Genomic DNA, 15,426 nt, shown 5'->3' on the forward strand with positions numbered 1-15,426 from the left:
TGAGTAGACTCTATTTCCCATCTGGACCCTGATGCAAATACAAACAGCAATTAGGATTTTTTTTTTGTGTGTGTGTGTGTGTGTGTGTGTGTGTGGTACGGTACGCAGGCCTCTCACTGTTGTGGCCTCTCCCGTTGTGGAGCACAGGCTCCGGACGCGCAGGCTCAGCGACCATGGCTCACGGGCCTAGCCGCTCCGCGGCATGTGGGATCTTCCCAGACCGGGGCACGAACCCGTGTCCCCTGCATCGGCAGGCGGACTCTCAACCACTGCGCCACCAGGGAAGCCCAGGATTTTTAATTTATGATAGTCTCAGTACTTAAAATTAGCAATAATTGATCCCCCTAATGATAGCTGTCTACTCAATATTTTTAAATTAACTTCCTAAACTTTATTCAATTCGTTCAGTCTCAAACCGACTCTGAAAATGTTAAGAACAAACATTTCATAAGAACATAAATATTCCACATTTCACTGTGGTTCAGATCTTTTGGTATAAAATTTTCAAGTGGCATTTTCATCACCTGTGTTTTTTGTCTGTTTGTTCATTTTTTTAATTTTGCTTTGTTTTTTTTCCTATCTTCAAACAAGGAAGCAGGGCCTTCCAAAAAGAATAATTAACCAAAATCCTAGGAGTCTTCAAAAAGATAATTCACTACCTAATAACATAAACTAAGTAATATTTCTGAAAACCAACTAATTCAGCAGTTAGCAAATACATTTCAAAAAAATCTTACTGGAGTATTTAAATTTCCCATAATAAAGATACATCTTTTGTAGATAGTGTTTGAAAACATTCTGCAGAAATACAAAAGTGAACACTAAAAGTTCTTTCTACTTCTCCTGGGTGTAGCAGAGTGTCTCAATTCAGAAATTCAGGATTATTAATTGACTTAAAGTTTTTTTTTTTAAGTTCATATACTTATCCTTTCTATTATTTTATTTATTTATCTCTTTTAGTATTCATTTATTTATTTCTTCTACTCTTTTTTATATTACTTTATCTCTGAATTGCTTCTAGTATTTCCATCTTCCTAGCTTCTTTTGGTTTATTTAACTCTTTTTAAGGTGTCCCAGTAATGAATACACATCTCTTTACTTTGTCTTTTATTTTTAATAATAAAATTCTGATTTCCTCTGAGTGCAGTTTTTTACCATACACTTATGTTTTCATTATAAAATGTTGCTATTCTATTTGCTTTGTAAATAGCATGTAATTTTCTTTTTGCTTCCGTTTTGATTCACAGTAGCCAAAAGTATGTCTCTTAATTTTAATGTGATTATATGTTTGCTTAGCATTTTATTATTTACTTTTAATTTTACTGAATTATCATCAAAGAACGTGGCCTTCCTACGCTTTTTAATTTTTAGGATTGTCTTTACAGTCCATCAGCTGATCAATTTTTATAAATTTTCCTTGGACATATATAACAAGTGTTTATTATTGTTCAAAAAATGTTTTTAATTTATTTAATGCACTGATTTGTTAATTATTTATTCCAACTTTCTGTGGCTTTTCCTTTTAGGATTCAGTCTGATTCTGAATACTAAAAGAAAAAGTGTTCACAATATTTTTCATCACCTTCTTACATTTTTAGTAATTTTTAATATTCAGGTGCTATTTTGTTTGGCACATACATATTCACCAGATTTTACCACATAATTATAAGTTAAGATATTTTTACTGGATAATTCCTTTTTGACCCTGCTTAGTGCTTCTGCATTAAAGTCCACGTCACCTCACATTATTCTTCCCAATCCCACTCCTTGTGTTCATTGTATTTGCTGTCACTACTTTGTCTATTCCTTTAATTTCAATATTTATTTCATTAATATAAGTGTGTATATTAAACATAACATCACTATTTTATTTTTATTTACTGCAAATTTGAATTTTCATTCTTTTCAGAGAATTTAGTGCTTACATATAGTGTTAGATTGATATACTTGATTTATCACTTCTATTTTAATTTGCTTCTTAATTTACTCTTTTCTTCCTTCTTTTTTCTGTACTTTCTATGAATAAAAGGTTATCTCCCTCCTAAAATCATAATAAAATATATTTCTCTATTATTCTGTAAAAAATAAGATAGCCAATATCATCCTCCTGAGACACATTATTTTATCTCTGCTTTCCTTACTCTATAATAAAATGAGTACATGTGCCTCAAATATTAATTAAATATAGTTCTAACTACAACTACCCCTACAAAAGAAATATATTTATAGACTTTGAGAAAAACGAGGTAGCAATCTTACATTTTAAAATATAAAACACAGAGAACAACTATAATACAAATCATGCATCTTACTTTAGGAGTTTTATTAAGGGGATGCATATGGTTAAAATAAATCTGGATATTCATGATGATGTTACCCTAAGAGTCGTGGTATTATAAAGATCATAGAGAAATGAACTAATATATAAATTAAATGGTTTTGAGATCACTATGCTATCTTACTCTTATATCTTTCTTTTATATAGCAAACCTTGATGGGTATTCAAGGAAATTTTATTTTTTTTAATTAAGGAATAAAATGCTCCACTGATTTCTCATGTAGAAATTATCAGGGTAAGGTACATTTTAATGATTTAATTTTTAGCTTTTTGTGGGATTTTATTAAAATAGGTCAAGAGAATTTTACAATTTATTAAAATGAGGCTCATTTCAATTCATAGAACTTTAATTTCAAAGCCTCAGCTACTCTGGTTGAAAAACACATAACTAAGTAAAAGAAAGAAATCTTTAAATATTCTATTGAGATTAATATAGCTATGCAAGATAGCTAAGCATAGAAATAGAAGGAGTTATTGCATAGTACTATAGCATGGTGCTAAATAGTACTGCATATGTTACATTATTTTTTTTCTATTTTGTTATATAATTGCTCTACCGTTTAAGATCTCTACCAACAATAATCTGTATGAGTAAAGCATTGATAGTTAACTTTAAAGCAGACACTGTGTTGATTAAACAACTAAATGATGAGTTTGTACAATGTGCTACTCTAGATGCCAAAAAGGATATCAGAGAATTGGTGAGGATCACCAATATGTCAATAATTGGTGAGAAATCTAGATGATAATTACTGACTTAAGAGAGTTTCTAATCAAATGTGAATTAGTGTGGGGTGATGTTGGAAGGAAGTAGGTGAGAGAGGAGTGAAATGGATAAAACAAGTATAAACACATCTTGAAGTCCTATTAGATATGACTCATGATATAAATTATAATAATATTATAATATTAATGACATAATGCTCTTATATTTTAATTGTCTTCAAGCTTAACTGTCATTTGACTTACTTTCACTTGTTGAATAGTCTTGTGGGTCAAGTATTCCTGATTCCTGCAGTGATCTAATACAGGAGTCCACCAATTCAAGACCTGTTGTGAGCTCATCTTCGATATCTTTTTGACCATCTGAAATATAATATTTTAAAGACATGAACAAATACATGGTAATGTCAATATTAAAGCTTAAGACTATCATTTAATAATCAAAAATATCCTAACCAAAGATATTATCTTTCTGAAATGCTCATTAGATATCACATTGCAACCCTTGGTCAACCACCATTAAAAACCAAGGCCAGCCAAGTCCATGTATCCATGAAGAACACAAAGTTCCTAGGGAATTGGGAGAACTTAACTCCCACGAAATCTTGAGCTATCAGAACAGCTTCATCTAATTTTAGTGTCATGTGTTGTCATATTCATTTTCATAAGTCTCTTCCTAAAGTTCACAAGAAAATTAATCAACAGAGATATATGCAGCAGTTAAGTATAAATGCTCATCAAGAAGCTGTACTTTCAATCTAAATGTCCATCAACAGAAGAATGGATAAAGAAAATGTGGTGCATATATATATATACAATGGAATATTACTCAGCCATAAAAAAAGAGTGAAATAATGCCATTTGCAGCAACATGGATGGACCTAGAGATGATCATACTAAGTGAAGTAAGTCAAAGAGAGGAAGGCAAATACCATATGATATCACTTGTGTGTGAAACCTAAAATATGATACAAATGAATTTATTTGCAAATTAGAAAACAGACTCACAGACATAGAAAACAAACTTATGGTTACCAAAGGGGAAATGGGGTAGGGGATGGATAAATTAGGAGTTTGGGATTAGCAGATACAAACTACTTTATGTAAAATAGATAAACAACAAGGACCTACTGTATAGCACAGGGAAATATATCGAATATCTTGTAATAAACCATAATGGAAAGGAATATGAAAAAGAATATATATATATATATATATATATATATATATATATATATATATATATGAATCACTTTCCTGTACACCAGGAACTAACACAAAACTGTAAATCAACTATACTTCAATAAAAAAAAGAAGCTGTACTTTACCTTGTGATTGCCAGTGAAACTGCTCTTCTGCTGAACTATAAAAGAGAGAATACATAGGTATAATGAATCGGTTAGAAACAAAAGAACTCTAGACTATAAAACACAAAGGCACATGAGGGTAGTAATGGTGGCTCCATGGAACTCCCTTTAATTTCTGACTGAGAAAAGGGATCCCATTTTAACACGATCTTAGCTTTAACATGTTTGATGTATACCTCTTTTGAATCACAGGTATTAGCATGTTATAAATGGATGTCGTTCAGTAATTTTCAGAAGAACAGCTCATTTTTTACAAATCCCAACATATCATACTTATTCCTTACAATAATTTCTACATACATACAGTTCTATTTAACTTTAGTCATTTTAAAATACAAATCTGAATAGTTTCATGTAGACTTTGTAAGGTATTCTAACAAAGAAATAACTTTCTCCATTTTCATTATAAAGAGATAAAATAAATCTATACCTTCTTCTAGACATATCATATAAGGAGTTCCTTTCAGCTGTTTATTATATTTTAAATTAAGTAATATAAAAGTTTTAACACTTTACACCAATTGAATATACAGTTCCCATATTCTCACTTTATAAGTACATCTTATAAAATGACCCAGGTAGAAAGGGTTGCTCATCTAAATGATATGCCAAAGATACTGTGCAGATTGTAATGATGTAGGCACATAAATTTATTCTGAATGATTTATTAAAATACATAAATAAATTTAAAATTTCTAAATATGAACAGCTCTTTCATTATATATGCAAATAGTTCCAACATACCCTTTTTAATATGTCAATAATTTGTGAGAAATCCAGAGGCCAATTACACACAGGTATCATTTTGAGAATGACTTTCTACCCTTACTTCACTAGATCTTTTACTCTGATCAAGCAGCTTCTATGAATAGCTCATCAGTTTCACAACAGCAAGCAGGTTTTAGAGCTTTAATCTGTACCTTAGAGATAGCTTCTGAATACATTTGCTGGGGGAAAAGGAAATTCTGGTATAAATCAGCATTCAGAATAGCCATGATTGATATACATGAATATAAGAGTAGTCCCTTAAGAGACATATGACTTTTTTAGGCTATCTTTCTTCTCAGCCAATCCATTTTAGAAAAGTGGAAAATGGTTTTGCAACGATGAGCGCTATAGACAATTGATACATGAAACGATAACATTACAAATTCAGTCCAATGCAACTTCTTGCTTCAAAAATATATAGCATGATAAAGTAGTAAGGTCTAACTGCAAAGTTTAACACTTAAAACAGAAATGTAATCCTATAATTAATATTTTAAAAATTACAAAGCATGTTCACTTAGTAAGTGGCATTTAATATAGGGGTGGAAAATGCTTTCATAATTGTAGTGAGTTGAATGGTGCCCTTCCCCCGCAAAAGATATGTCCACACCAAATCCCTAGAAATTGTGAATGGTTACTTATTGGAAAAGGGTTTTCACAGGTGTAATTAAGTTAAAGATCTTCAGATAAGATCATCCTAAATCCAATGACAAGTGTCCTTAAAAAAGATCCTTAGAGGAGAAAGATGTAGAGGAGAAGGTCAGAGGCAGAGGAAGAGACTGGAGTTATGCATCTTTAAGCCAAGGAATGTCTGGAGCCAGCAGAACCTGGAAGAGTTAAGAAAAACTCCTCCCCTTTAGCCTTCCTAGGGAACATAGCCCTTTCGACAGAACTTGATTTTGAACTTCTGGACTCCCAAACTGTGAGATAATAAATGTCTTTTATTTTAAGCCACTCAGTTGTAGTAATTTGTTATGACAGCCCAAGGAAGCCAATACAGTATTCTTCTGATACAGTAAAAATATTCTCATGCTATATCCTTCAAGATTTACTACTATCTCTATGCTACTACATTCCTTTTACCAGTTCAGTCCTTTGCTGAGTACTTATTGTACACCAAGGCTCTGCTAATTCACAACAATCATTAACATCTTTTGGTGGATGGGGAATAACTGGCTTATTGATGTTAAATAACTTGACCACACACATCATAAGGAACTCAGCAGGGATTTAAACTAATCTGTCCAACTCCAAAAGTCATAGAACAGAGCTGGAATAATCAGGTTCCCTGTCTTCAGACTATACTACAAAGCTCTAGTAATCAAAAGAGTATGGTACTGGCACAAAAAACACACATATAGATCAATGGAATAGAATAAAGAGTCCAGAAATAAACCCACACACTTTTGGTCAATTAATCTATGACAAAGGAGGCAAGAATATACAATGGAGAGAAGACAGTCTCTTCAATAAGTGGTGCTGGAAAAACTGGACAGCTACATGTAAAAGAATGAAATTAGAACATTCTCTATCATCATATACAAAGATAAACTCAAACTGGAGTAAGACCAGATACTATAAAACTCATAGAGGAAAACATGGGCAGAACACTCTTTGACATAAATCTCAGCAATATTTTTTTTATTGGATCCATATCCTAAAGCAAAGGAAACAAAAGTAAAAATAAACTAATGGGGCCTCATTAAACTTAAAAGCTTTTCCACAAGAAAGGAAACCATCGACAAAATGACAACACAACCTACTGAATGGGAGAAGGTATTTGCAAATGATATGACCAAAAAGGGCTTAATTCCAAAATATACAAATAGCTCATACAACTTGATATCAAAAAAATAAACAACCCAAAAAAAAAAAAATAAAAAAAAAAATAAACAACCCAATTAAAAAATGGGCAAAAGAACTGAATAGACATTTTTTTCAAAGAGGAAATGCAGATGGCCACGAGGCACGTGAAAAGATGCTCAATATTGCTAGTCATCAGGGAAATGCAAATCAAAACTGCAATGAGATATCACCTCACACCTGTCAGAGTGGCTATCATCAAAAAGAACACTAATAATAGATGTTGGCAAGGATGTGGAAAAAAGGGAATCCTTGTACACTGTTGGTGGGAATGTAAATTGCTGCAGTCACTGTGGAAAACAGTATGGAGGTTTCTCAAAAAACTAGAAACAGAACTACATATGAGCCAACAATTCCACTCCTGGGTATATATCCAAAAAACACCCCACTATTTTGAAAAGATAGTGCACTCCAATGTTCATAGCAGCATTGTTTACAATTGCCAAGCTATGGAAGCAACTGAGGTGTCCATCAGCAGATGAATGGATAAAGAAGATACGATATATAATGGAATACTACTCAGCAATACAAAAGAAGGAAATTTTGCCATTTGCAGCAACATGGATGGACTTAGAGGGCATCATGCTAAATGAAATAAGTCAGACAGGGCTTCCTTGGTGGCTCAGTGGTTGAGAGTCTGCCTGCTGATGCAGGGGATGCGGGTTCGTGCCCTGGTCCGGGAAGATCCCACATGCCACGGAGCGGCTGGGCCCGTGAGCCATGGCCGCTGAGCCTGCGTGTCTGGAGCCTGTGCTCTGCAACGGGAGAGGCCACAACAGTGAGAGGCCCGCGTACCACAAAAAAAAAAAAAAAAGTCAAACAGAGAAGGACAAATACTGTAAAATATCACTTATAGCTGGAATCTAAAAAAAAAAAAAAAAAAAACCAACACACTAGAGAACAGGAAAAAAGTAGACTCACAGGTGTAGAGGACAAACTAGTGGTTACCAGTGGGAAGAGGGAAGAAGGGAGGGGTAAGAAAGGGGTAGAGGGAAAAAAGGGTTATTATAGAATTATATAAAATCATGTGTCTGAAACTTTTGAAAATTGTAAAGCACCACAGAATTTAAAGAATCCTCCATTCAATGAAAAAAAAAAAGTCATGGAGGGAAACACACTTGTTACTTCCCACTTGAAACAATAAGAATGCCCAAGTCACTGGAAGCTTCTCCCATGTCTCATCAAAGCCCTGTTCTCTTCTCCTTCCAGGCACATTGAAGAGCACACTTCCCTGCCCCCTTGCATGTAGATGGGGGCATGTGCCACCTCCTTCCGCAAGCACAGAAGGGCAGGTACGTGATCTCCATGCACTCCCTTGTTAAGCCCTGAGTTGAGGTGGGTCTCTGAGTAACCGTGCGAAGGGAAGATTTCCGCCAACCCAGAGAAGACACAACACAAGTGAGAAATAAACCACTGTTTTGCTGAAACTCTGAAGTTGGAGGGTTGTTTGTTTTGGTAGAATAAATGTCACACTGACTAATACAGAAATGTGCCATTATTTGAGCTCATAAGGCATTTTCTACTTCTCCATCTTTCATTCCCACAGCTTAGAGCTGGAAGACAATGTCCTGGGTCACCTGGCACAAACAAGGTGGTGCCACCACTTTCCCGCATCCTTTGAGATTTATCCACTCATCCACCATAATGGGTGATTTTATATACAGAACTACACAACACACTGTTAAATAATATTTACTTTTTGTTTGTCTCTTTCAAAAGTGTTTCGATTTTATGTGCAACAGAAACAAGAAGGAACATTTTTTATTCAAATTGAAAAAATAACACTGACACTGAATATGAAAGTATGTTCTCAAAGCATGAGCATCCTCCTTTTGAGTAGACAAAGAGCACTAATCACTTAAATGGTTTCCTGATTCCTTTAGCACAGTTAAAATGCATTAAAAGTATGACTGATCACAGAAAATAGAAGTCCCAAGAGAAACTGGGTTTAGATTTTATTTCCTCTAAGTGCACACTTTATTCTCTTTGTTAGGGGATTCTATACAACTGCATATTTTGTGCATTTGATTCTTTTTCTTTTTTTTTTTTTTTTTTGCGGTACGCGGGCCTCTCACTGTTGTGGTCTCTCCCATTGCGGAGCACAGGCTCCGGACGCACAGGCTCAGCAGCCATGGCTCACGGGTCCAGCTGCTCCATGGCATGTGGGATCTTCCCGGACCAGGGCACTAACCTGTGTCCCCTGCATCGGCAGGCGGACTCTCAACCACTGCACCACCAGGGAAGCCCTAATTCTTTTTCTTAAAGACTGCTCTAAGGTGGATGCTTTTATAAAAAGCAAACTCTTTATTCATTCAATAAACACAAATCATGCCTATGTCTCACACACTCTTATTTCAGGTGTTTAGGAATTACTTGTGGCTTTCTCCCAATTATATTATTCAATTTAATATAACATAAAAGTCACTTCTGAGGTTGTTGTAACTTTCATGCATGTTCAAATTCAGGAAATAAAGTTTGCTTTCACTACTGAAATTCTATTTCTTTAAATAGAAATAGTTTCTAAAGAATTAAAATTAATAAAAATGTAGATGTAATTTAGATTAGTCTATATTTAAACATAACTTTGTATAAGTTTCAGAACTCAGTTATTATGAGAAAATATATATATATTTATAACAAAAACTATCATAAGTAACATTTACCTTTTAAACATACACATAATATACATGTAAGACTGGTAGTGCTAGGAAATAATTTTTTTTTTTTTTAAGCAAAAAAAAAGAAATTTATTGGACGGATTTCTGGGACCTCACAAAACTGACAAGAAAGCTGAAACATCAACCATGGAAAGTGTGCAAGAGTGAAGAGGTCAGGCAGCTGAAAGCACAGCCGAGGTCAGGCCCCAGGAGCAGTATGAATGGGAAACCACTTGGTTCTGCTGCTACCACGCTAAAAATCTCCAACTGTTTCAGGTTCTTTGTGTCACCAGGTCAAGCTTGAAGTCCCATGTGGAGGCATCCAGCTGACTAAACTTAAAACATCCCCACAGGGGCTTCCCTGGTGGTGCAGTGGTTGAGGGTCCGCCTGCCGATGCAGGGGACACGGGTTCGTGCCCCGGTCCGGGAAGATCCCACATGCCGTGGAGCGGCTGGGCCAGTGAGCCATGGCCGCTGAGCCTGCGCGTCCGGAGCCTGTGCTCCGCAACGGGAGAGGCCACAACAGTGAGAGGCCCACGTACCGCAAAAAACGAAAACAAAAACAAAAACAAAAACAAAAACAAAAACATCCCCACAGCTAGGGAGAAGGAAAGAGAAGACATCCTCTTTACAGCCTTTTTTTTTTTTTTTTAATGGGAAGTAGAATCCTGCCACTCACTTAATTTGTGACTTATTTCAAGTAGCAGAAGTGCTCATATGCCAGGTAACCCTCCTCCATTTTGGAATAGTAGACCAATTTCCACTTGGTAATCAGGATCAATTATGCCAGCTAACACCATAATTCCCTCCTTTGCCTGTTGTTCCAGAGGCATGAGGAATCTGAAGTTCTTGAGTGGCAGCTTTCACTTCCAGTTCAGTGGAATCATGGTTATATTAGCAGGTGGAAACTTTCTTCCTTCTAGAATTAAAACCTGAGAAAATAGAGAGTAAACCACATGGGAGCCTCTAGAAAAGGAAGATTCCATGCTGCTATTTAAGAAAAAAATATCCTGGATAAAAGTTGTCAGTGCGGGACGAAGTGAGAGAGTGGCGTGGACATATATACACTACCAAATGTAAAATGGATGGCTAGTGGGAAGCAGCTGCATAGCACAGGGAGATCAGCTCGGTGCTTTGAGACCATCTAGAGGGGTGGGATAGGGAGGGTGGGAGGGAGACGCAAGAGGGAGGGGATATGGGGACACATGTATACATGTGGCTGATTCACTTGGTTGTGCAGCAGAGACAGCATTGTGGGGCAATTACACTCCGATAAAGATGTTAAAAAAAAAAGTCGGCAGCGCCTCTCCTCAGATATCAGGGTACAGACAGGAAACACTCTTTTCCTGCAGATGTGGCCACACGCAGGCACTTGTCCCAAAGCCACTGTGGTGCCCAGGAACGAATTTTTAAAACAATGTATCACAAGCAAAAATCCTAGTAGCTAATGCATAGATAGCTCTCACATTACAACAGGCAATATTCTAACTGGTTTATAGTTAATCTTCATGACAAAACTTTTGAGAGAGGTGATATTTTCCCGTTTTATTGATAATGAAACTAAGGTAAGGTTAAAAAGTGCTTAAGGAAGTTGCTGGAGATCCCACAGCCAGCAAATAATTAAGCCAGGATTGTGACCCTGGCCATCTGGTTCTAGAGGCCACATTCTGAACTAATATTCTATTCACACACTTGGCACAAAAGTTGAACTCCTATGCAATTAAAAACGAAAACATAAACATAAACACCAGAAACCAAGTTGAAAAAACAAGCCACATCCTGAGAGAAGATATTTGCAATGCATACAGCTTACAAAGGGTTAGTTTCCAGAACAAATAAATAACTCCTACAAATCAATGAAATAGAGATTAAATGATCAGATAGAAGAGAGGTCAACAAATATATGTAAAGCAGCTGCAGAGCAGAAAAATCAGGAATTTATGGTCACCAAACACATTAAAAGATACTCAACCCTATTAGCAATTGAAAGAATAGAAATAGAAAGATACCTCTTTATACTTCATAGGCTGTAAAACAATTAGAAAGTCTGACTGTACTAAGTGTTGAAGAGGAGATGAGGAAATATGAACTCTCATACATTGTATGTGGGAGAGTAAATTAGTGAAACACTTGGGTGAGCTATCAGTCAAGACCTGATAATGTTTTATGAGCAAATGCCCAATCATCCAGCAATTCTGCTTCTTGGTAGAGCCTTGAGAAAAACCTGTGCACCTGTGCCCAGGAGACTTGTACAAGACTGTTCATGCCTCTATGTTGGCAGTAGCAAAACAAGAGAAATGACCTAAGTTATCAGCAATAGGAGAATGGATAAATATAATAATATGATTCCAAATCATATATGACAAAATATGCAATAAGCACTATTTGGCAAGTAAAACAAATTAGCCAGATACACAATGTATCAACATGGGTCAGGCTCAAAAGTGAAATAAGAGTGGAAAATGTAAATTGCACATAGGACGTGTACTGCAGGACTCCAATTATGAAAATATTTAAAACACTGACTAAATAATATTGTGTATAAATACAAACACACACATACACACATATATGTGTGTGAGACAGAGATCAAACAAACATGGATTAAAAAGATACAACCAGGGCTTCCCTGGTGGCGCAGTGTTTGAGAGTCCGCCTGCTGATGCAGGGGACACAGGTTCATGCCCCGGTCTGGGAAGATCTCACATGCCGCGGAGCGGCTGGGCCAGTGAGCCATTGCCTCTGAGCCTGCGCGTCCGGAGCCTGTGCTCCGCAATGGGAGAGGCCACAACAGTGAGAGGCCCGCGTACCGCAAAACAAAACAAAAAAAGATACACCCAAATTCATGATGGTGGTGGCCTCTGGGGGAGAAAAGAGAGAAATAAGTCTAAGGAGGGGCAAAAAGGGAATTTCACTTTTATCTCTATGGGTTTTTTTTTGGGGTTTTTTGTTTGTTTTCGTTTTGTTGCGTTACACGGGCTTCTCACTGTTGTGGCCTCTCCCGTTGCGGAGCACAGGCTCCGGACGCGCAGGCTCAGCGGCCATGGCTCACGGGCCCAGCCGCTCCACGGCATGTGGGATCTTCCCGGACCGGGGCACGAACCCGTGTCCCCTGCATCGGCAGGCGGACTCTCAACCACTGCGTCACCAGGGAAGACCTATCTCTATGTTTTTATGTTATGAAAAATGAGGGAAAATGTTAACACTACTTTAAGAATGTCTCTGATGCTTGAAATAGGGAAATCACGAATCTTACATTTAGAAACATGTTTAGTTAAATGCTTTCATAAAACCTTGTGATTCAATTCTACGTCATATTCTCATCATTGTTGGAGTCACTCATAGTTGAAACTCAAATGATGCAAAACAATTCTGAAATTTATAAGTATAATAATAGAGGAAAAATAATGGTTTTGAATATAATTACTTTTTTCCTCTATGGTGCACATGAGAAAAATGACAGCATCACTTTTACTGTGGCTCAAGTCTGACATACTTTGAACATTTCAAGTAAGCAAACAATAACTTTCAAGTTCTGAGGGGATGAGGTGGGGGGGAAATCTAGTTTAAACCAAAGAATAACCTTTGAGTTCCTCAAGAAGTGATTTTCACCCTCATCATATTTAGCATGATAGTCTCCTTATCCACCTGTGGGCCATTTCTAATTAATTAATTAATTAATAAGAAAGTTCAGAGAGTTTTCTTAATGTCAGGAAAAGGCACAAAGCAAACCATTACTACAGCTACTCTGTCTGTTATGAACCTGCTCAAATACATTTTCTTATTTTCTTTTTCAACTTTTTGATGTCCAAGGCATCAATCCCTGCACTGCATCGTGTGGCATGCTACTGCTCACAATGTCATTCAAAATGAAATAAAGAAAGAAACTATGAGTTTTTGGTTAGTTGGCTTTCAAGTTAAGCAATGTACCTAAAACATAAGGCAGAGAAACTAATGTGCAGTAAACTGTTTCCAAACTGATGTTCGATCCTCAGGTCACAGGAACAAAGGGCTTTATATTTATGATGTCCATATGACCTGAAACTGTATTATGACATAAAGTCTTTTTTGGTATATGGCTTTTGCATGCAGCCATATCACAAAACTAGGCATCGGTGGCAAAATCAAATGAGCTTGGTCAAGTCTCGAATACCGTGGAAATAAAACATATTTAGAAAAAATAGTGAGAAGTGGTACCTCTGGAGCTCTGTTTAGGCTGCTGTTGCCCTTGCACTTTAGTGCTCTGTATCCAACCCTTATTAGTTTGGTTGGTGAGTAACCGTGCTTCCCCCAGAACTTTCTGCAGAGCTGACTTCCTTTCAGTCTATTGCCTTCTAGTCTCTATAAGTATCTGTGATATATTCCCAAATGAAGGTCAAAATATCTCCACTGTGCAATTAGAATGTTTATTTCTTTCTTAAGTCACATATCTTCTACCTGCTTTAACTATTTTCATCAACATGTAATTTTACAGCTATTACAATAATGTTTACAGGGATACAGTGGGTAGTCATAGGACCACAAAGCTCCCAAACTAGGAGGCTGTGTGCATGGTGTCCAGGTGTGTGGGCTCAAAGGCCAGACTCCCTCCAGCTCTGTCCTATATAGGACACTTCTGGCAAGTTACTTAACCTCTCTGGGCCTAAATGGAGACATTTTGAGGCTTAAAGCAATGAGTTAATATCAAGTGATTTATGTATTAAGTGATCAGGACCTGGCACATGTTGAGTAAGGATGCAACTGTGTCCTATTTTATTATTCAAATGGTTTCTATGGTTTCTAGATTCTGGCTTATTCTCATCTATTTCATCCCTTAGCATACACTGCAGACACTGTGGGAGGGTCAAAATGGGGACAGACATGGGGAAATGGGAACAGGGGACATTAAGGAAATACCCAGGAATGGTGTGACCGTGCCTAGGCTCTCTGGAGAAAATGTAAAACAACGTCCACCACAAACCCTAGGTGAGTGCTCACCATGACTTTGGGCTTGCAGACAGAGAGACACAGTGACAGATCCCCATGTTTTGGCATTCTCATGGGGGATGGAACAGTAAGCACAAAAAGCAGGAAGGACCACTCAGGAACAGGTGTGTTCAGGCACTACTGCACACAGGTCCATGGGACCTTGAGCACGTCACTTACTCCGAGTCTCAGTTTCCCGATTTGTAAAATGGGGCTATTACTAGAAATTTCCCCATAGGGATCTTGTATTTTTTTAATTTAATTTTTTTAAACTTTTTAATTTTATATTGGAGTATAGTTGATTAACAATGTTGTGTTAGTTTCAGGTGTACAGCAAAGCGATTCAGTTATACATATACATGTATTTTTCTTTTTCAAATTATTTTCCCACTTAAGTTATTACATAACATTGAGCAGGATCTTGTAAAAGTTAAGTGTGTAATGTATGTAAAACCCATAAAACAGTGCTGGGAACATAGAAGCGATTAAAAACGAAGTAAGTGGAGGGCAGAGTCAAGATGGCATACTAGGAGGACGTGGAATTTGCGCCTCCGCACAACTAGGGCACCTACCAGGCACAGGTGGGGTACCACAGATACCTAAGGGGACAGGAGGAACACCCAGCAATCAGTTGTTTCAATTACAGTTTTATTTTTCCTACTATATTTTTTATCTTTCTAATTTTATTTTGTTTTTTATTCCTTGATACTGTACTCCTCATTTTTTCCTTTCTTTTTTTTTTTTC

General features: G+C 36.6%; 1 protein-coding gene across 6 annotated transcripts in view; it reads right to left on the reverse strand.

Annotated features, from left to right (window-relative positions):
• The window catches only part of CTNND2 (catenin delta 2), a 936,316-nt gene that overhangs the window by 432,696 nt on the left and 488,194 nt on the right, over window positions 1-15,426 (reverse strand). For all 6 annotated transcript variants that reach the window (XM_067730382.1, XM_067730378.1, XM_067730381.1 and 3 more), the window contains 2 exons: window positions 4,390-4,424; window positions 3,308-3,424 (listed from right to left, as the gene is read on the reverse strand). In XM_067730382.1, the coding sequence (XP_067586483.1) occupies window positions 3,308-3,424; window positions 4,390-4,424 (152 nt within the window). The remainder of the gene's footprint in view (window positions 1-3,307; window positions 3,425-4,389; window positions 4,425-15,426) is intronic.

This window comes from Pseudorca crassidens, chromosome 3, assembly GCF_039906515.1.
Source record: "Pseudorca crassidens isolate mPseCra1 chromosome 3, mPseCra1.hap1, whole genome shotgun sequence".
NCBI lineage: Eukaryota > Metazoa > Chordata > Mammalia > Artiodactyla > Delphinidae > Pseudorca > Pseudorca crassidens.